This window comes from Anas acuta, chromosome 1, assembly GCF_963932015.1.
Source record: "Anas acuta chromosome 1, bAnaAcu1.1, whole genome shotgun sequence".
NCBI classification, from domain to species: Eukaryota; Metazoa; Chordata; class Aves; order Anseriformes; family Anatidae; genus Anas; species Anas acuta.
Genome location: NC_088979.1, coordinates 23,212,569 through 23,233,511, shown reverse-complemented (window position 1 = coordinate 23,233,511; position 20,943 = coordinate 23,212,569). Strand labels below are relative to the sequence as shown.

The 20,943-nt window shown below is 37.9% G+C and overlaps 1 protein-coding gene across 12 annotated transcripts in view; it reads right to left on the bottom strand.

Annotated features, from left to right (window-relative positions):
- The window catches only part of FRY (FRY microtubule binding protein), a 233,281-nt gene that overhangs the window by 33,573 nt on the left and 178,765 nt on the right, over positions 1-20,943 (bottom strand). For all 12 annotated transcript variants that reach the window (XM_068672761.1, XM_068672771.1, XM_068672785.1 and 9 more), the window contains 14 exons: positions 19,519-19,669; positions 18,828-18,931; positions 15,624-15,809; positions 13,520-13,718; positions 12,822-12,943; positions 11,735-11,922; positions 10,759-10,853; positions 8,619-9,220; positions 6,823-6,920; positions 6,560-6,730; positions 3,231-3,371; positions 2,335-2,514; positions 988-1,149; positions 119-193 (listed from right to left, as the gene is read on the bottom strand). In XM_068672761.1, the coding sequence (XP_068528862.1) occupies positions 119-193; positions 988-1,149; positions 2,335-2,514; positions 3,231-3,371; positions 6,560-6,730; positions 6,823-6,920; positions 8,619-9,220; positions 10,759-10,853; positions 11,735-11,922; positions 12,822-12,943; positions 13,520-13,718; positions 15,624-15,809; positions 18,828-18,931; positions 19,519-19,669 (2,474 nt within the window). The remainder of the gene's footprint in view (positions 1-118; positions 194-987; positions 1,150-2,334; positions 2,515-3,230; positions 3,372-6,559; positions 6,731-6,822; positions 6,921-8,618; positions 9,221-10,758; positions 10,854-11,734; positions 11,923-12,821; positions 12,944-13,519; positions 13,719-15,623; positions 15,810-18,827; positions 18,932-19,518; positions 19,670-20,943) is intronic.

Genomic DNA, 20,943 nt, shown 5'->3' with positions numbered 1-20,943 from the left:
ACTGTAATGTGACATTAAATTACACAAATTGGGTCAACAACACTGGGAAATAGAGTTCTTCACATTTAAAGTTTTGGGCACAATGAAATACAGAAAGGGTCAATACAAGGCTACTTACTGAAGGGTTTTTACTCAGCCCAACTTCCTGACCACACAGAGAAAGGACATGTACCAGCTTTTCCTTTGTCCTTTTCTAGGAGACAAGATGTTTCTCAAGTTAGCATTTTTTTTAAAGCACTTATTCTCCTGGTGGCTACAAACATACATTAGCAATTTTTAATTAGAAGGAACCAGCCAAAGAATTAGTCATTCAGTGCTCACAGGGTTGTTTTCAGAGCAACTGTGCATACAAGGAAAAATAAAAATAGCTGTTAATTATTTTGGTGCTCATTATTTTAAAATTAGCCTATTAATTCTATTGAGCATAATAAGAAAACATTAGATCCTGTGGATCACTTCAAAAAGACAGTTCAGAGCCTTAGAATTAAGCACATACATAATTATGTTTTGCAGAATTGGAGGCTGAGTCACTCCTCTATAATCTGCTACATATAAAAGAAAGAAGAAAACAATAAATACAGTTATTCTTCATGGTTTTGTTTTAACTGGCAGCTAATGAAAAATCAATAATGTAATCAAACATCACTTTTAGGATAATTGTGCCAAGGAATTCTTTTTAATCTATTTCCCAAGAAAACAACAGTTACAAAATGGCACTTGCTATCTATCTGCTCTCCTTGCTAACACCTGTACTCACCTGTTAGTTTTAGCTAAATGTGACACTGAGGTCTTAGATGCATTTACTACAGGTTGAAAGAAGGCTGTATTATAAAACACAGCAGTCCATTTCTGAGTCTAAGATAATTCAGCACACACATCAGATGCTTGTGCTGCTATTCCACAGCCAGTCTGGAACCCAGTGTGCAGTAATTCAGTTCCTCCAAGTGCAACTTGTAAATAAATTGTGTGCTACTTTAAAGAGTTTACCTGAGAGTACTGTGGTCTCTTCCAGCTCACAGGAACAAGGACATTGGAGTTAGATCCCGATGAGGTTGAAGAAGTGCTTCGGGTGACAGCCATTGCCCTAGGTTTACCATCTCGTCCAGAAGAACTTTGCAGCTCATCATACCGCCTCCCGATAATTGGAGTCTTAAATAGAGAGTAATTTATTAACTAATTAACTAAGTATTTATTAACACAATGCTCCTGGGTGAACTTACAATGGGGCCTGCTACTTAAGTTGCAGGGAAAGATTACTATGAAGATCACAAGCATGGGGGAAACAAGGGGTTCACAAATTTCACATCAATTTGTATGTATGTACGTTACTTTCCACTGTGAAATCACAGCGGCTATTACCACACCTAGTAGGGAGTGATTCTGTTCCCTAATAGCTAACATTCAAAACAACTAATAGTCTATAACATAAGAAGTAGCCAAAAAAACACCCAACCACAACAACAAAACCAGAAAGCAGAACGCTTATGAAATTTATTTCAAATCCAGATTTCTTGCCCTCCCCCCCCCCCCCCTTTTTTTCCTCTCCATGTTTCTACATAGAATCATTAAGGTTGGAAAAGACTCCAAGATCATCTGGTCCAACTGTCCCCCTACCACCAATATCACCCACTAAAACATTTCCCTAAGTACCACATCCAACCTCTCCTTAAACACCCCCATGGATGGTGACTCCACCGTACATTAAACAACAAGAAAAAGGCCTTTATAACAATAGTACAAGATACCTTTTTATGTTCCTATTTCCTTTTAACACGAAGTCTCACTTTTATCTCTATAAATTCCATAATGCTGCGAGCAATCATGCAGGTACATAACTATAAATAGAGTGAGTTGCCCATTAAAGTCAACAGGACCATTCAGTTCTATAAAGTTAAAAGGCGCATAGGATTTGCAGGATAAACACTGCTGTAAAAGAGTTCAGTCAGAAGCCAGGCAGTACTGCCTTAGAGGACAGTGAACACTGGCATCCAAGTATAAAATGCTTGGGGGAAATATATTATACACATAGTGTATTTACATATTACAGTTGGTGCAATTGCAACATAGCTTTTCTACCAGGGACTTTTAAACATAACCAAAAATTCCTTCAAAAAAAAAAAAAAAAAATTAATCCAATGCAAATACAGAAAAAACCCTCCAGTGACTAAATATATCATTATATATGTCAGCGAGGAATGAGAATTTAAGAGACTTTCCATTTTATAGCTTTCCTTTCTTTCACAAGTTTTCTACTTTCTTAAGAAGCTACAACACGTTTTAGGAATTATCAAATGACAGAAGTAAGGTTTTAAGTAGCAGAATTACAAATAGTACCTCTGAAATATCAAAATGAAACTCTAAAGTCTTCCCCGGTAGCTCCTTGGAAGCACTGTTCCACACTCGATGTATTTCCATTTTTGAAAGATCACTGTGTTGATATGATGGTAAAACTAAGCTGGCAGAACGAGAAACTACCAACTTCAGGATATTCAAGGCTTCTCTCCAGTGAATGCTCTAGAAATAGATATATTTAATCAGCAAATTAAAGATTTACATATTCAAAATTATTTACACTTACAGACATTTTTTTGACACATAATAAAAATGTGGCATGGGAACAATACTATTCTTTCTCTCTTGGCCAGCACCAAGGTATACACTTCCAAAATAATTTCAACAGGAGATACCAAACCCCTTGCCTCAGGTTAGGGGACTAGCCTGCAAAGCAGGAGAGCTACCAATTTGACAGACAAAGGATTTAAAGTTTCCCACCTGAATGCCTTGATCATTGGGAATACAGGGGCCATTTCAGATTGCCCATCTGGTTAACAGAAAAACTGACTTGACACAGGCACTTTAGAGCTGTGAATTCCTAGTAGAGATGTGTATTTTCCACTTGCCAAGAGTTTGGTGCAGAAGTCTCTGAAGGTAAGTGCTTATACTCACTCACCTCTGAAGGTAAGTGCCTCATACTAAGAATTAAAAAGTGGTCTGCCTGGTGTTAAGCTTGCTTCCTGAATCAGTATAGCCACAGCCTAACCCCTCCTACACAGTGAACACAGTTGAGCATCTTATTTGGAGACACACAGCCTATTAGGCATTAGGATATTTATAAATTAGATATCTCGGTGGAGAGCCTCAGTCCTTCCTGCTAACCTTGTCCTAAACTCTTACAAAGAAAACAACTTATTAAAAATTAAATTTTAATATAAAGAAGATATGGTATTTACCTGTACATATTTTTCAATAGTTTTTAGTACTTCCACATTAAACTGTTTCACAGGGATAGCTGACAGGTCCATATAACTGAGGAGACTGTAGATCATCTGCAAGAGGGACTGCTGCATGCTGGGAAGGCCTTTTTCTAGAAGCTGTTAAAAAGAAAGGCGGATATAATGAAATTTTGAGGCATTTCTCCTTAAGGAAAAAGCTACTAGTCTTATGAATACCATTTGTACGATTTATCTCTCTTCACCCACTGATTTCACAATAGCATTTTATAACTATTTTACAAGCAATAATGATAAAAGTGTGAAATAAAAGTAGAGCTTTAAATTGGAAGCCAAATGCCCATCTGTTTTGATAATGAAACATACATTTTATATATGCCTGCCCTAACTTATCCAGAAAACAGATTCAGCAGTTAAGTAAACCGGCAGGTAAGACTTACACTGTGACTGGGAAAACACACCCAATAAAAACAGGGGAGTATCTTTTTACTCCTATCTTTGCTGAAAGTCATGGAAAAAAAAAACAACAAAAAAAAACAAGTGAAGAAACAGAACTGCTACTACTCAGACATCAATATATAGTCATCCAAACATACCTCGCTGCCAGTGCTCACTGGCTGTAACTGCCAAACATTTGCTGTTAAGGAGGAGATGGAGTCCCTGGGTTCTCTTACTGTAGATGCTAATACAAGGAATGGCTTGATCTAAATCCCGGAATTTTGGAACACCTGAATGTATATCCTGGACTACTACAATGTACCTTGGAAATGCAACTGTGCTCTCGCAGATACACGGCAGTAACTTGGGAGGCATACAGACAGACATGCTATGTTTGCACATGTGTGAATTAGCTGAAAATTTCCTGGAAGGCAGCAAATTCTTTCATTGGTGACAGGTACTGTCCCTCCCCTTAGGTTTCAGAGGCAGTCAAATGTTATTGCTGGAGTTTACCAGAAGCTCCAAGATTAGAATCTATCCTTCCATTCAGGTGAACAAAACATTCTTCTACCACTGGTTACTACAAGTATGAAGATCTAGAAAGCAATTACTTAAAAAAAAAAAAAAAAGTACAGTGTCTTGTGTCATTAATCCTCCAATAGAGAAAAATGTCAGCTGTTACCCAAGTGGACACTAACAATTTACTAGATGCCCTCAGTGGCCCAAATGACAAGGCTTCTCTTCTTATTGAATGATAATGCCTCACACCAGCTGAAATGAACTACTCAGCGTGGGCAGACAATGTAATCCCACTATTTATCTTCTGATTTCTTTCATTGGTAAAAAGAAGCAGTAATTAGTGATTCAGAGAACAAAGTACACAAACTTCACTATTAGCACAATGGACAGAACTCACTTATGATTTCCCTATTCCTCTGGAAAAAGACAGCAAGACATTTTAAATTAAATATATTATATGGCAAGCAGCTCCATTCCAAGGATACTTTTACTGAGAGATAAATGTGCTTAGCAATTGTTCTTCGAAGCAGAATTATAGTCTTTTTCTTGTGTTCCATTACAGTCATGAGTCTGTCCTTGTAAATAACTTTATATTACCCAGCACATCAGCTGGTATAGCATTTAAGTATAGGAAGAAGGACAGGAAGAAACTTGCTGGATGAGAGGAAGAAATTCTTTGTTCTCTGATAGAGGCTGCTGTATCAGATAATCACTTTTGTAAGAGGAAAAGGAGTTCTTGGGAAATAGCGGGATTTTTGTCTCTACTGCTGTTTAGAAAGCTGTCCTAGAAACTTTACCTCTGAAAGCTTCTAATTTCCATTCCAGTTTGTATAGATTTGTTGTCAACAGAATCCTTTGGCTTAAATAGATCTTGCCCCTTAAACTTTAAACATTTGTAGACTTTGCCAGTTTTCATTTTCTCTAATTACCATATGTGGTTCTTGATAGTCCAAGTGTATATTTGAATACATCATGAATATTTCATGAGAAGGAGCGTTGCAACGTAATGAAGAAACAACAACTTTGAAATGTATTTAGAACAATAAGAACTCTTTTGTTACCAGAAGTAACAAAACCAGCAGCAAGATGAATTTAGATAACACATCATTCATATCAGGGAGTTTGAGGACAAAGACCTTCCACTGCATTTACAAAATAAAATCATAATTACTCAGTCTTTGACTTGGGTTCACACAAACTGTTTGGAAAAAACGTGGATTCCTCTCTTGGGTACGGTAACTATCCAGGGCTTTTCTGGGTCTAGGGTTCCACACTCTGTTAACTATGTTTGTCCCTTTCCTGAAGCAGTAGCTAACTCAGAACTTCAGTTGCCTGGGCTGTCTGCTGCTCATTGAAAGAGTTGCCACCTTTGCCCTTCTAAATCTGGCAGCAGGTCTGGAAAACCCTTTTCATGGCCACAGCAGGCCGAACAACATGGTTTTTTGTCCTTTGCTCCTCTACCAGACTGGCAGTTACCCTACACCCATACAAATACTCCCCAGCTGTGACTCAGCACAGCTGCAGTCAATGTAAATACAGAGGAAGGAAGTCATGCCTGATGTGCTGTCATCCTGTGATGATGGTGTTATGTGAGGAATGTGCCTTAATTATGGTCAAAAACCTGCCTGACTTGCTGTTTGTATAGTAGCCTTGTGCCAATCTGTAACAAGGGGAAAGTGCAAATGAATATTCTCCATACATGTGTGCCCATTTTGATGGGAGCAAGATCACTGTGCACACAGCACTGCAAGGAAAACAGAGGGGCAGATGCTTTCCTAAGGCTGGGAGAGCAAAGGAGAAAGATTTTAGCCCTCAATTTTTACAGCATTTTAAAATGAGAAATACGAGTTTGCCTATGAATAAAATGCTTGATTCCAGAGGAATCAGAGTTGTCCTGTTTGAAGAGCTATTAGTTCTTCAGAGTCTCTGAGCCTGAAAACAGACAGGAAAACCTCAAGGTCCTGTTTTGGTGTCTTACAGAACAGTCATGGCTTTCACCATCAGTCAAGATCTGACATGACTGTTACTTAGAGCCAACACCTGCAAACATGGTGAGGAATTGTGGCTTGTGGCAACAGGGCCAAGCTTGCTCTGAAGTCTGAGTGTGTGCTCAGCCTGGCCTCTCAGGCTCTGAAAATGTGCAGGTAGTCAATATCAGAGATGCCAACATAGTTTTCTTAGATCCTTTGGCAGAGAGCCTGGCTATAAGAAGAATTACTTCCTTACAGTAATTCTGTTTCTTTCTGCTAATTTCCGCTCTTTTCATTAAAAATAACAGCTACACAGAGCCCCCTGCAATGTCCAACACTTCATCTTTTTGGGTCATTAGACAACAGAGGAGTTAAAACAGCAAAAATTCTTTGAAAACTTACCTCAGCCAAATACGTAACCATACTCAAAGTAATATCAGCAAATGCTTCATGAAGGTAACGGCAGACCACGTTTACCCAGGTAGCACAGTCCCTTGTATAGCTGTGTGTTTTATAAAGGGTCATGACATGTGCAAGATTTGATAGCTTGGGGTTCTTTTCCTCCAGACAAACCTAATTAAATATAAATGTCAACACGTGTTAAGAACAAAACAACTGCATTTTAAAGGTCTGTGGATATACAAAACAGTAAATAATTTTGATACCTGTGCAATCCTTTCAGCTACATCTTTACAAAACTGGTTTGGGCTGTCAAAATGTTGAATTAAATGAGGCAGGAGACACAAAACATTCAGTGGAAACCCTAGAACAGGAAAATAAAGAACAAAATGAATATTCCCGATGGTAATAGCCACAGAGATCTTTAAGATGGTATTTTATGGGAGATAACAGTTTCAGTATTACATTACACATAGACTCTGTCAACTTGTTCACACCACTGGCCGCACCACTTCCTTCATAAAAAGGGCCTTAATTTGAAAATCCAATCTATCAGTTAGGCACCAGTAGTGTCATAAAACATGAACCCGTTTCTACAAGTAATACCACAGAAACAAGTACTTATTTACAGAATAAAGTATCTCACAAAAGTATATGCTTTATTCTTGCTAGAGTATTTTTATCTTTTCCACTTAATGGACTTACCGATAGTTTTAACTGATGGCATTTTGATTACTGTTGCTAAAACGCATTAAGAAATTCAGTGAGTATTGATGAACACACAACAGTTTTGGTCAGGCTGTCACACGCAGCTTCCATTGTTTCACAGTATTGAAGTTAGTAATAATACTTTTGAATCAAAATTCCGATATAAATGCTCAGATGAAAGTTCTCAAATGGGTGCTTTTGAAGCTAGGAAATGGTTCCTGCACCAAGTGCAATCCCCTGTCATCAGTGTAAAGGCTCTGATGAGCTGGGATTCAGCTCTTCTACACCAATTTACAGCTGGTTCAAGTCGATGAACTACAGGCAGTGGCTGTTTTGGGGAGCTGTAACGAAAGCTGCTGCAGTTCAGGTGGGAGCTGAGAGCTTAGTAATCAAGTAATGGTAACCAAACATAATCAGTTTTTTTGGAAAAAATCTGAACATACAAAAATAATATTCTAACCATTCACGTCCTTTGGTTTCATGTAATTAATTAATTAAGTGGCCTAAGTTAGGAACAAAATTTCCTTAGGCTTCCTCTAGACTTGGGGAAAAGAAGAAGATACCTCCAGATGGTACGTTCATAGCCCATGTGTGAATTGCCCAGCCAAAGTCTGGAACATATGTACCACATGGGTGCTTAGAGAAGAACAGGCTGTTCATTGCATTTGTCTCCTTACTCTGTGTCTGCATTTGTTATGACTTAGTTGTGAGGCCTGCAAAATTGTCTTAACATCTGTGTTTCTGACAGAAAGAAGAATAAAAATCTGGAATAGTACAGAAACCCTCTTCAAAAAATATAATTATGAAGTGGTCACAAGCTCAGCTAAATAATTTAAAATTTCAGAATGTTACCTTACTTCCTTATAACCCAGGCCTCTCTCCTCCTCACTCATTACTGTGCTATTGTAAAAAGTATACAGGAGTTTTCAATGCAAGAAAAATCCCATGAAAATCCCATGGAGCTAATTTAAAATTGAGTAATCTGCAATATTCTGAAAATAATTCAATGGAAAAAAGTGGCTAGAATAGGTTATAAAAAGTGTCAGTATCTCTTTACACACAGTTACTTTATCAGCACTCAGAAACTGTATATGCTGCTGAGCCCTAAAGGTGAAATGTTGAATAATACATGACCACTCTCCTCCAAAACTTATTGTGCAATATATTCACTTTTCTAAAACATGTTATGTTGCTATAAAATTTTAAAAAGCAAACTAAACCCAAAGCAAGACTAGATTATTATATATTACAAGACAAAGTGCCATTTTTGGTTTTATGCAAGTAGCCTAAAGAGGTCTGTCATCAAACATCAAAGCAATAGAAACTGAAAGAATGAAAAGTACACTGGTTTTACCTATAGCTTGAGAGGAATCCACCATGGATATTCGAGACACTGGTGTCAGCAAACTGAAGAGCTGCAGTGTGAGATCAGTGGTAGTAAGGGAGGTGAATCCTTTCAGGAGTAGCTGCTGAAGTCCTGAGAAGTCTGCCCACTTCAGCTGCCCTTGCAACTTCTCTAACTTCTCCCGGTTTTCAGCTTTATCTAGTGGCAAATGAGCCAGAAGTTTATTTAGTAGCCTCAATGCCATCAGATACTCAAACTCAAAATCAGATTCCATCAAAGCCACAGCAACCCAGAAGATGGTGGCCAGTAGGTTGGTTGGATTGTTGATATGGGATGGGTCAGTGAGACTGTCCTTTAGAGAAGATGAACTTCTGGTTTTAGACGAGAGGCCTTGTTGTGTGCATGCCTGGATTCTGTCTAGTGTGGCACTGCGGGGTGGATCCGAGCATTTGTCCACATCTCCAAACTTTTTGGGTACAGAGAAGCTCCTCTGGTGCCGGCTTCGTTCAGCGGTGGCCGTGTTACCACTTGCAGGATTCACGTTCAGCTGTCCCGTGCTCTTCCGGTTTGCCGTCAGCTTGGTGCTTGATGTTAAATCTGGTGAAGATGAACTGAACCCAAAACATAGAGCATACATTGCAATGTGTGCATTCACTGCTTGAAAATTGTACGTTAGATGCAAGTCAGGTACTTATCAAAATGTAAATAAATATTTAAACAGGAAAAGTAAAACATCAAACTGTCTAATGCCTCCTGCCTTTTTTATTCCAGAAGTGCCCACGGACATGACTGAAGTGAGGTTCCTGTGGTGCTGCAGCAAACCATAGCAGGGTAGCCTACAGGCTCAGCAGGTACGAATGACAAAGGGATAGGAGAGACAGAGCTGTGAAGTGACTTGTGGAAGTGCCCATATGAAATGGCAGCATTGTACTTAAAATAGCCTCATCAGTGGAGAAACCTGAACAGCACATAGGCAAAATGTACAAGGGTTTATGGACCGATGTGAAGAACTGTGGGAATTAAAAAGTGTACCTTAAGCAGAACGACAAATAAGCCACATCACCTTCAAGAGACCTGTCCTGTGGCTGCCTATGCTTCTCTTGCTAGTAGAGGTCCTTCAGAAACCTTGTTGTCATTGCATTCCCCTGCCTGAGTCCTAATATATCTTTAAGATAGTTTATGGAAAGCAGAGGATTTTCAATTCTAACGATTTATGCCTCATGGGATAGTCTAGACAATCGCTATCAATTATCTGTACAGATGAGCCATCTGTGTTGATACATGAAAGGGAAATTTGTGCTGGAGAACAGCTAATTCCTGACTCTCTGTCCCTATTCCCAACTCATAATACTGTAGGTCTGTACTGTTTTATAATCTTTGAGGAGGATTTTATAGAATCAGTTGTGTTAAGGTAAAGAATATTGGTTTTTATCCTGCGTGTAAAGCTTGGTAGCTTACAGTAACTTTTCTAAACACATTCCCCATTCTGTTCTTGCTATTAGGAGTTGGATAGACATTGTTCCCCCTCAGTAGTGTCAACAGATGTGTTATGGAAGGCATCTGAAATTTCCCATCATTGTGTAATGGTCTACTTTAAGGCCAACAGTCCCATAAAGATGGTCTAGGCCTCTGGCAAAATCTGTAAGTTATCTACATAGGGGAAAAAAATCACTTTTACTGACAACAACCCATGATCATTTACTTGTTGAGGAGTACTTCATTTGAGAACAAAAGGGTGTATTAAATCTGTATTCTAAAACACCATTCTAACACTAAAACAATATTCTAAAACAACATAAAACAAAACTCTAAAACAACATTCTAAAACATTTTTGTAGATACGTTTTCAAGGATACAGTACAAAAACACAAAGTATGAAAAACACAATATTTTTCAAAGATATTTAAATAAATTATATCCAAGCAGTAACATGGCAGAATTTACAATGCATTGGAAGGTTCCATTAGCTATATCAAAATTATTTCAACTATTGCAAAATTTGGCAGACATATGCTCTTAGTCTAGTTCTACGTAGGTTACAAACGATCCCAATCATATCAAATCATTTTATGCTGTCAGATTACAGAACGGCACTTAGTATTATGAAAATTTGAAAAAAAAAGATATAGTAAGGGGAACAGGCTCTTACCGAGATAACACCGTCAAAAGATCACTGTTCTTCAAGCAATCAGATAGATTATCCACTGCAGCTTCCAAAGTAAGTAGTGCTTCCATTACATACCCCTGTCAATGCATGCAATTAGCCATTTCAACAAAGATACTCAAAATAGTGAATATTCAAAATGATACAGTTCATAAAAGAAACAAAATCATCTACCGAAAATAATTTCTCCTGAAACTAGAACAACATTCACACTAGTGCCATTATCCTGAACATCAAAAGTCACTACAAGTGTTTTATTTTCTGCCTCTGAATGATCTATGAAGGCATGCAAGAAGAGCACGTCTCATCAGGGGACTGGTAATGGCATACAGAACCTCTGACTTGCAGGTCACGGATTTAAATTCTGCACAAGCTATAGTGACAGAATATTACTGTCATCTTGTGGCAGTTTCATTACCTAGTTAAAATATGGAAGTGATGTCAGTCTATTTCTTATTAAGAGCTAGTAGTTCTCTTTATTTAAGCCGTGAATCTCTTAATAGGCTCTGAACTGTCTGTTCAGCTAAAGTGAATGAAAATCTCAGTGCACTGAGAGAGGACTAGGTCAAGTTAGGTGAGCATAGGTTTTGTATTGTTATGGATGGTGTGGATTTTTTTATTCTAAAATATGCAAACATTTGAGAAATGAGGTGGTGTCTACTCTGTGTTGTTAGATTACATTAGCAGATAAGATGATGGGCTTCTTAAACACAAATTAGTGGTAAGAAAAGGGAAAAAATGATCATAATGAAGATATAATTTTCAGTAACAATTACTGAGGTCTTCTGAGAAAGGTTTTGATAAGGTACATCCAGGTTCGGTGAATTCAGAGGTACCCTTTTTTAAGGCCACATTCTACCCCACATCACTTGACTCCAGAACTCCTTGTTAAAACCATAGCTTTAAATTAAATATACCTCAAATCAACAGTACTAACAAAGCATTATGTACACATATATACCTGAATCTCATCTCCATGCTCTCCAATAACTTCCACCAATCTTGACAGGAGATCAGACAATGCATGTGCAGAAAGGGGCTGCTTTAGGGCCCTGAATATCTGGAAAGAGCGACCTGCATAGTGTCTTGAAGAGCTTGAAAGAGCTGTTTGTAAAGCAACTTCACTCAGATGCTGCTCCAAATGAAAACCTAAGCAAAAGGATAGTATGTCAATTTTTTTTTTGTTGTTGATATTGTAGACCTTACTGTGGATCATGTACTGGCTGAACCAACTCTGTGGGGAGGGCATACACTGTAGTGCACCTTGAAAACCCTGTAAGAAACGGGGATGCAGCAATGTCTTGTTTGGGAAGAGTTTCCCAATTTTTACATTTATTTCACACAGAATGTAAGAAAATAAACTTTGCAAAACCAAAATTCGGAGTCTGGAAAGGTCTGTTTTTTTTCAGCAAAAATTTAAATTCTTTATCTGATTTCAAGTTTTTTTACAATTCTTGGACAAATTTTGAAGTCACATGCTATTCTTAACTGGCGGCAATGCAGTAACTTCTAAACACTCCCAGACCTAAAGCCAAGCTGAATTAGAAGTCTTCCTAGTAGCTTCAGTAGACTTTGGATAAGATCTTAAATATAAATACTGATTTTCCAGTCTGCTTTGATCTTGGAAGACTGTTAATTAGAATCTATGTCAGTATTCAAAACATGTTTCTTACATTTCCTATGTTCTGAAAACATAATAAATTAAAACTAAAATTTAATTGCCAGAAGCAATTAACAAAAGTACATTTACTTAGTAACTGCAATCTATTTCACCAACAGGCCATAGAGGAGTTTTTAACTGCTAAACAATCAATCAAAAAGCTTTCCAACAACAACTTTGAAGGAATGCTTGATTTAACATTCAGCTGCGATCCAATCTAACATGATTTCTTTAAAGCAATTATTTCATATGTCATTCAACCTTCTCAAGACATACAATACATTGTGTTTCTGCATAAGTAGATCTACTAAATCAGAGCAATAAACATTCAGTGTGACCTTGAAAGAATACTCTTTTGTTATTGAAGGAAAAAAAAATAAATTACTACCTGACTTGGAATCTTTAAATACAGAGACAACATGGCGCAGAAAATTAGTAAGCTGCTCAGCGCTCTTGGTGTTCTGATTTTTAGGTGTGATATCTTCGTGGCACCACAGTGGACCAAATGCCCTTAAAGAAATACATAACAAGGTACAAAATTGCTTTATCTGAAATAAATGTAATCAGTTAAAACATACAAACTGTAAATGCAATTACATATTTCCTGGGCCACAGCCTGGAAAACATGCAACCAAACAGAGTTTTATAAGCAAGATAAAGTAAATAAGTATTCCTACATTGTATTTAACAAAACATCTCACTTAAATTGCACATTATGCCATTTAGAGAGCAGCATAAACAAATCTCTGGTTTTAAATTTGATATTGTTTCTAGGATCTGCCAGCTGTAGTCAGTAGTTAATATTAGTTTCAGCATGGCCTTTCACTGTGCCCTGTGTACCTCCTGTCCACTTGTATGATAATAAAGCTTTTTTTCTATTAGCTCACTGTTGAACATAATGCTATCAGTCAATTAAACATTTTATTGCTATCAGGCACGATTTTTTCTCATGTTCCTGACACTGTAATGCCTTTAAACTCCTACCTACTACTATAGGTATCAATGAAAGAGGAATGGGAGTCTGTAATTACTACAAAATCTCCATGCATTTCGAGTACAAATGTAACCTCTACTTGTCTCCATTACCTGGTTGTCAGAAACTCAATTAACTTGTTTGCTTTCTCATCTGTTTCAGCAGCGGTATCCATATCCTCAACCTCTTGTGTAATCTGTGGGAGATTTCCACTGCTGCCTCCCAGACTGATACTGGAGGAGGTGGAGCTGGAGCTCAGGCCGGAGTCTGGTACCGGAGATGACTGGTATTCCCGCAGAAAGTCAAAGCCACCTGCCAGCAGAAAGGGAGGAGATAAAGACGGAATGTGCTGTTGGGCCAGTGTTAGAGATGAATGTGTCCACCAAGAAGCTCTCTTCACAGATTAAACAGCAGAAACCTTCTATGGGGAAACACAGAAGAAACCTGCAGAATGCATCAGCCCTCAAACACCAATGGGAGTGAAAATGGTAATGCTTTTCAACGTGCAGAATGCAATGTGAAATGAAGAACATCATAGTCAAGATAGATTTTTTTTTGGCTAGTGGGACACAGAAAAGCCCTCTGTTAGATGGACTTTTTAGGACAAAGATGCTGTCCTTAATTTTACAAATGCAATGGAAAACAAGACACAACATCTAAGGACTCTGTTAAACACCTTTAACTGTAAACACTGAGCTGCTCTTATTAAATGTTTTCATCATTAAGGTTAAACAACTGAGCAAGAGTTCTGCTGGATCAAAAATTTGCATGCAACTTCATGCAACTTGCCATGCAACTTCAGAGCTGGATTTAGATACTAAACCTTTCTTAAGGTTAGATTGCTAGTCATCTTAGGCCATATATACTGAAAAACTGGCCTTGTGAGAAGACAGGGAGCAGAAGGGGCTATTTGTTGCAGGCTAGGAGTCAGTCTCCTAATTTCATTGCCTGACAGTATGTGGAATGAACCTGAGCTGAAGTATTTTATTTAGGATTCTTCACTACAGCTACTCACCCACACTTTGACTCTTTATATTAGATGATCAAAAAAGAATCCAAATACAACGCGTTGATATCTTTTTGGACCCAAGAGGCCAAGACAGAGTATCAATTATGCTTTCAGAGATAGGAATAAAAAGAGCGTTCCATTTTGGCAGAAAAGCAGTAATATTTTATTACTGAATTTTATTCTGTATTAAATAATTCATGGACATGTGTTGGAAAAGAGATGTACACAAGTCAGAAGGGAAATTCATGTGTGAGGTAATTTTGCACAGACTTTATTCAGACTGAAATCTAAAAAGGCCAAATTAATTTATTAATTTTAACTATGTATACTGAATTCCCTTTTCTCATTATCTTAAAACCAAATTTTTGTAACCCATAAAAGAAGAATAATGTTATCAATATTCTATATAAATCCAAACTATTTATTATGTTTGGCTGTATTCCTAAAGAATGATGGAAATGTCACTAACCAGATAATCTTTGTTTTTCATTTGTCAGTGTACTGTAAAGTTCCTCACCCTCTCCCAGACAACTAAGCCTACCTCCATAACACTACACTGGTCCTGTAATTCCTTCAAATCTCAACAGTAAACTTGCTTTTAATAACACTATATGGCAACAGTAAATCTACCTGGCTGCTTTCAAGTAACTGCTCCCAACTAATCCCTTAAAACCAAGTAAATTTCTAGAAGTTAACAGAACATCCAGCTCAGCAGAGGTCTGAAAGAGATTTCAGGACAGAAAAGAAGTGCGTCTGGGGTATAAAGCAGGGTATATAACATGTAAAATTTAACTTAGGAATATAAAGTCTGAGCTGCATATTTCTACTGCTCTTCCCGTATCGGAATTATTTATGTATCTGTTTGTTTATTTTGAAGGTTGAGGACTGATTGCCCTCATTTAAAGCAGTCCTTACTCCCTGTGGAGGAGGTTAGGTAGTTAATAGCCATATTGATATTTAAAATTCTACATTATATACCTTGCCTTACAGCAGATAGCTTTCTCACTATCAGGAGAAGTTATCTAATAATAATTTGGGTGCACCTCTAGGATAGTTTTCATGGAATTAATATTTATGGTAATTGTTTGGATTTGCCACTTTACTACTTTCATTTATCAAAACAGTTATATTTTAGGAAAGTAACCTTGACATTCTACTTAGAAAAAGCTCTCAGTACAATGCAATGTTCTCTTCTTGTGCTTTATTACCTGTATAAAGATACTCAGGTAAATATGCTGGTTGTACGGTCAGAGTCTTGGTCTCATTCATCTCTCTGGTCTGAAGAAGCACTGATGCAATGGCTTGATAGTTGCTATTGCAAGATAATGCAATCAGAAGGTGAAGCAGTAACTTTTTACTGTGTTCAAAGACCTCAGGGCGGTAATGGTCAAGACCTAAAAGAAAAGGTTACAGCAATCTCTGAATATGAAGCAATAATAAACAAGTTCACATTCCAGAGATAGCAAAAATTCCAAGGCAGTTCATGGCAACAGTGCAAACAAACAAAAGATGCAGTATTTCCGGACACAGTTACTAGCGTTTTTACTTCAAATGCTTGTGTATATTTAGTTTCCAGGCTGAGGTCCCACACAAAAACAATGTGTGGCAATATACCTTTATGCATCCTGTCTCACTGAAGCATTAATTTACTAGGGCTGGAAAACCTCAAAAGATAAGAGATTCTTGGTGGTGGATGTATCTACCTTGCTTAACTCAGTATCTGGCTTTCCTGCACAGACATCAGCTTTAAAACTCGTGCAAACTGTATGAGGTAGATAGTGATTTACAAAGAAAGGTACTGACAGACAAAATCCCTTGAGAAAGAACTTCAGCTACCAGAAAGACAGCATGAGAAATGAGCCACTACCTCAGGGTGCAGAACTGAAACGGAAGGTATAGCACTGAAAGACCCTGATCAGTTTAGCACTAATGCTGTTTCTTTGTGTGCTCCCAGATTTTAACACAACCTGAATAAATCCCAAGTTACCAACATAAAGGAAACAGACTCTCATAAAATAAAAGTCACAGTGTGATAATAAGCTTTTTTCAATTCTTTTTCAGTATCTTTCAGGACATTTGCAAATACTTCCCTGTGTTTAGGTGTTGGAAATTTGAATTGCTTTCTTCTTCAGTTCCTTTCTTCTTAGGATATATTCTTTAAAAAGCAGCCCCTTTTTCACTCAAAGGGGAAGCAGCCAACAGGTCTTTCAAGTCACAGTCTGCAAAAATGCATCTTCTCATAGTGCCATAGTTTTAGGTGTGCACTTCAGGCTCCTATCATCAGGTCTTTGGATACGCTGGGATTCCCAGTTTGACCCATCTGCCCACAGCCTTCTCCAAAAGAAGCACTGCCAACGGGTCTGTCCCTTTTCCTGCTTCTTGAGTTCCCTGCTCCTATTTTCCTTTTTCCATTTCCTTCCACCTGCCAGGATCCCATCCTACCCTGTTTTAACATACACTTCAGGAGTGAAAGGGGTGTAACAAGTTCTTTTAGTTGGAGATAAATTCTGTATTGGCACTTGTGGCTGAAATCCAGTTAACCCCTAGTATCATATACAAGTATTGACATAGATATGTTAACTTTGAAGTGAGATGGATAGTTCAGTCTTTGTGCTTCTCCAGCGCTGGCCCCTTCTCTAACTTGGAAGAGGGCCCAAGAGAGTAAACTTCTGTCACACGGGCACATTTCCACAGGAAAGTAGTCTTGCTGATCAACTCATCTCACAATGGTTGCACAAGAGTTTTTAAACAGCAGTGCTTTCCTGATGTAGCACTACTGCTGCAGGCAGGTTCACACCAACAGTCTTGCTGCTGCTTCACTCTAAGCTCTACACACCATCCAATAACCTTTTAAACATGCATAGTGCAAAACTATTTTACTACACTACTGTTCCTCTCCTTCTGATATACAGAAGGATACAGGCTCCCCAGCTAGCCACAATATTATTTCCAGTTCTGTTTTCGGTCAGATGCACCTGCACAATCTCATTCCAACAAAACAGAACTACTTATTTTTCAGTCACTATCACACCTGTGACTAACACGTTTAGTATAACTTCCTTACACCATCACAACAGAGCTCTTCTACAAAACATAGAAAATTTTTCCACCGGAGTTGTAACAGCTCTTGAGAAACAGAACTTACAGCCCAGAGGCTATGGTGTCATTTTAGCTATCGCTTTGCTTTTGCACTTAACTTTAATCCCCCATTTGAAAATTGGGAGTTCTCAGCCAAAGGACTTTCTTTAATGGTATTCACAAATTTCTACTTTTTTCTTATGAAATACTTCAATGTTGAAACATTATTGCACAAGCGAATCAGTAAAGACATTTTTATAATGGATTACTAATATTGTAACTGTGTTTCTGCATATGTTTATTTGCATGGCTCCCTGATGGCTCCTTACAGTTGTTTTAACTCAAGTAGCCACCCTGCATGCTATTCCTGTCTTAAGTTATTCAGTTTTTCTTCTGAGAATTTCTAACTGTAAATGCCAGTTGCAGTAACTTGTTATAAATCATAATAAAGAGGTTGTTTGATCAGTTGATGCTGATTTACTTAGCCAATTCTTATTCATCTCCCTCTTACACTTGAAAAGTTCACACCAACATAAGAAATAAAAAAAAAAATCGTATGGGCAGACACAAAAGGGAATTGAACTTTTAATTGAAGAATACATGTGAAATGTCTTATTAAACCATCCCTGGAAGCCCCTTCCAGCATGCTTTTAGCTGTTGCTCTTGGAGGCTTTATAATGCTAAATACTCCTGTGTGCTAAAAAATTACGCCATGCAGTTTTCATAATATTAAGAGCTAGGATAAGGAACATACCACCTCTGGTTGAGTTGTTACGATAAGGAACAGACATAGCAGTGCGGAAAAAGGAGTGCCTCTAAGCTCAGAAAACTTACGTAATGGAAAACACTGATGATGAAGTAATCCATTAACAGTGAAATTAATGAAGCTTATTTTCCAGTGATCCATGTCCTACCCTCGCTATCTCTGCAGTACATTAATGTTGGCTCTCTTACATAATATTTTTGCAAAGGCAAGAGATGGCATTTGTGTGTGTAGTCCACGTATAAGACATACAGACTGGCCAGCTGCCCAACACAAATAAGAACATGCAAAAGATCAGTTTCATCTGCCTTACTCCTAGGTGGCCCCTACATTTATTATAGATGTGTTAGGAAGTCAGTCATCTTCAAACTTCTACCCATCTCTCAAATTTGAGTGAAATTGGCTCAAATATCCAAAAGCTTCAAAGTTTTGAGACTGACGAACTGTAATTGCCTCAGGCCTTTTTTTTTTAGGAAATCATAATAAGAAACAAAACTCCATAGCTTAATCAAAACTAAAGTAAAAGGAATGGAGTACATTTATACTTTCTTTTTTGTTCTGCTGGTCTTACCCAAAAAGAGAGCATGTAGCAACAAAGGGAGGTGAAGGGCCCAGTCTTCTCTTACACTGTGGTCCACTACCATCTCAGTCATGAAGATGACAGCAATATTGCACCTGGAAATTGAATCACAGGGTCAGTTTGAAACCCCTTGGAGGCGAGAAAAGAGCAAGATGCCAACTATTATTTCATAAGAAATAAAGAATCTCAACATTCTCAAATGTGTAGCATTTGTCAATATGATTAATATTGAAGTAACTTAGTTACAGTATTAAGCAGGTAAGTACCCATTACTGAAAAGAACACAGTTAATGTCAATACAAATTATGTAAAAGAGGAAATTCAGAATAGGCATAGCCTCATTAGAATAAAAAATAAAGGGGAAAAATGTGCTATGAGTAACAGCCACAGAAGCTTGAGAAAGACTAATTTTCCTCTTCTGTTTAGTCTTTATTGCTTCAGTTTGACTCTTATCATAAAGTGATGTCCTACATTGTAAACAGACATTCTGGTACAAATCTAGCAGAACTGCAAGCCTTTATTGCATTTTAACACAGGAATCAGCAGGAATCAGTACAGGAAATAGAAAACTGAAGAGTGATTTTCAGATGTTCTGAGTGGTGGGACAGTTTGATATAGTGTTGGCCAACCAGTAAGAGGAAGCACCTTGCTGTCTGAAATGTCAGAATGAGGAACTGCTCACCTATGAAGGGGTCCCCGGGGTGTGATAGTTTCTGGGAGGTAGTCTACAAGCGGTGCCCAACATCCTCCATTGTATGGCATGGGCAGGGGATGTGGTTGTTTGGTTTCAACTATATTCAGCAACCAGCTTGTGTATGGAGAAACAGGATCATCTGCACAGAAAAGTATTAAATAGAGTCTGGTTACCCATTTTGAAGAAATAACAAAATAAAGTTTACACTCATGCATCAGCTCAGCTGTTTGGAATAATGTGATAAGAAGACATTAGGTTTGCAAATTCCTGTGTTCAATAACAAGTGATGCATTTTTAATCCCTCTTCCACGCTGCTGGAAATTAAACAGATTCCACGCAGACAGCAGTGAATTGTAGGAGCTGCAGCTGAATCCCCGCTGTCACTTAGTAGCTTTGGATCCAGATCACAAAGCAACAAGCAACAGACTTTCTCTTCAGAAACGAGAGGAAAGTTCAGCCAACCAAGCTGTTGTTGGAAGCCATTTGCTGCAAGGAGCTGTGTACCAGTGACTTATTCTTGCAGCTCCTGACCAGCACCCTGCTGAGTAATGCTACAAAGGCAGAAATTAAATGCCCTGCATTAGGAGAGACACAAGAAATGTGAAAAAACATCTTCAGCATGGTATTTTTTTTTAGTAGGGATGAATTATCTATTGAATTTCTTAAATATATATTTAACTTTGCTTCAGTAGGACAACTGCTGTATGTAAATAAGCAATAGATTTTTTTTCCACCTGCTTATCTGTAATAATGTGGGTCCGGTAAGTTATTTCCATCACTTTCTGTCTTTTCCCGGCTGCATATCTGTGTTCATCTCTCCTGCATTTTATTCCCTTTCATTCTTCATGATTTTCCCATTGGTCATTTTTATTTCTCAGGTCTGGCAGTCCATGATACACAGCCATGGAAAGTATCCTTACCAGGCCTATTCTTGACATATACCTAAGCACTATCCTTTGTGAATTTGCAGTGAGAGCGTTATTTTTTTTGTTTGTTTTGTTTTGTTTCTACCCTTCTGCATTTCATGTAGGTTTGTAACTCTCACCATTCTCCTCAGCCTTTATTTTACAGCATGTACCTGGTGCTTGTTGGCCTTGCCACAGAACACAACACTTTTGATGTCTAGAGAAGTATCAGAACCAACTTTTTATTTTAACAAATATCTTCAGCTTTCCAGATCTTCAAGAAACTTTCAGCTACTTCTACAATTGGTACTAAAACACCAACTTTATCATTTCCACTCTTCAGTGTTCGTCTTTCAAGGAATGCTTTAGTTTTTTAGGATTTAGACTGCTACTTGTTTCTCTTGTCTTCTGGAGGATGATTTATTGGTTATTGGTAGAGAAGAATAAATTGACCCAATAAAGTAGCAAAGTATGACAAGTGCACGTTTTCATCTTCTGAGGGTTAAAC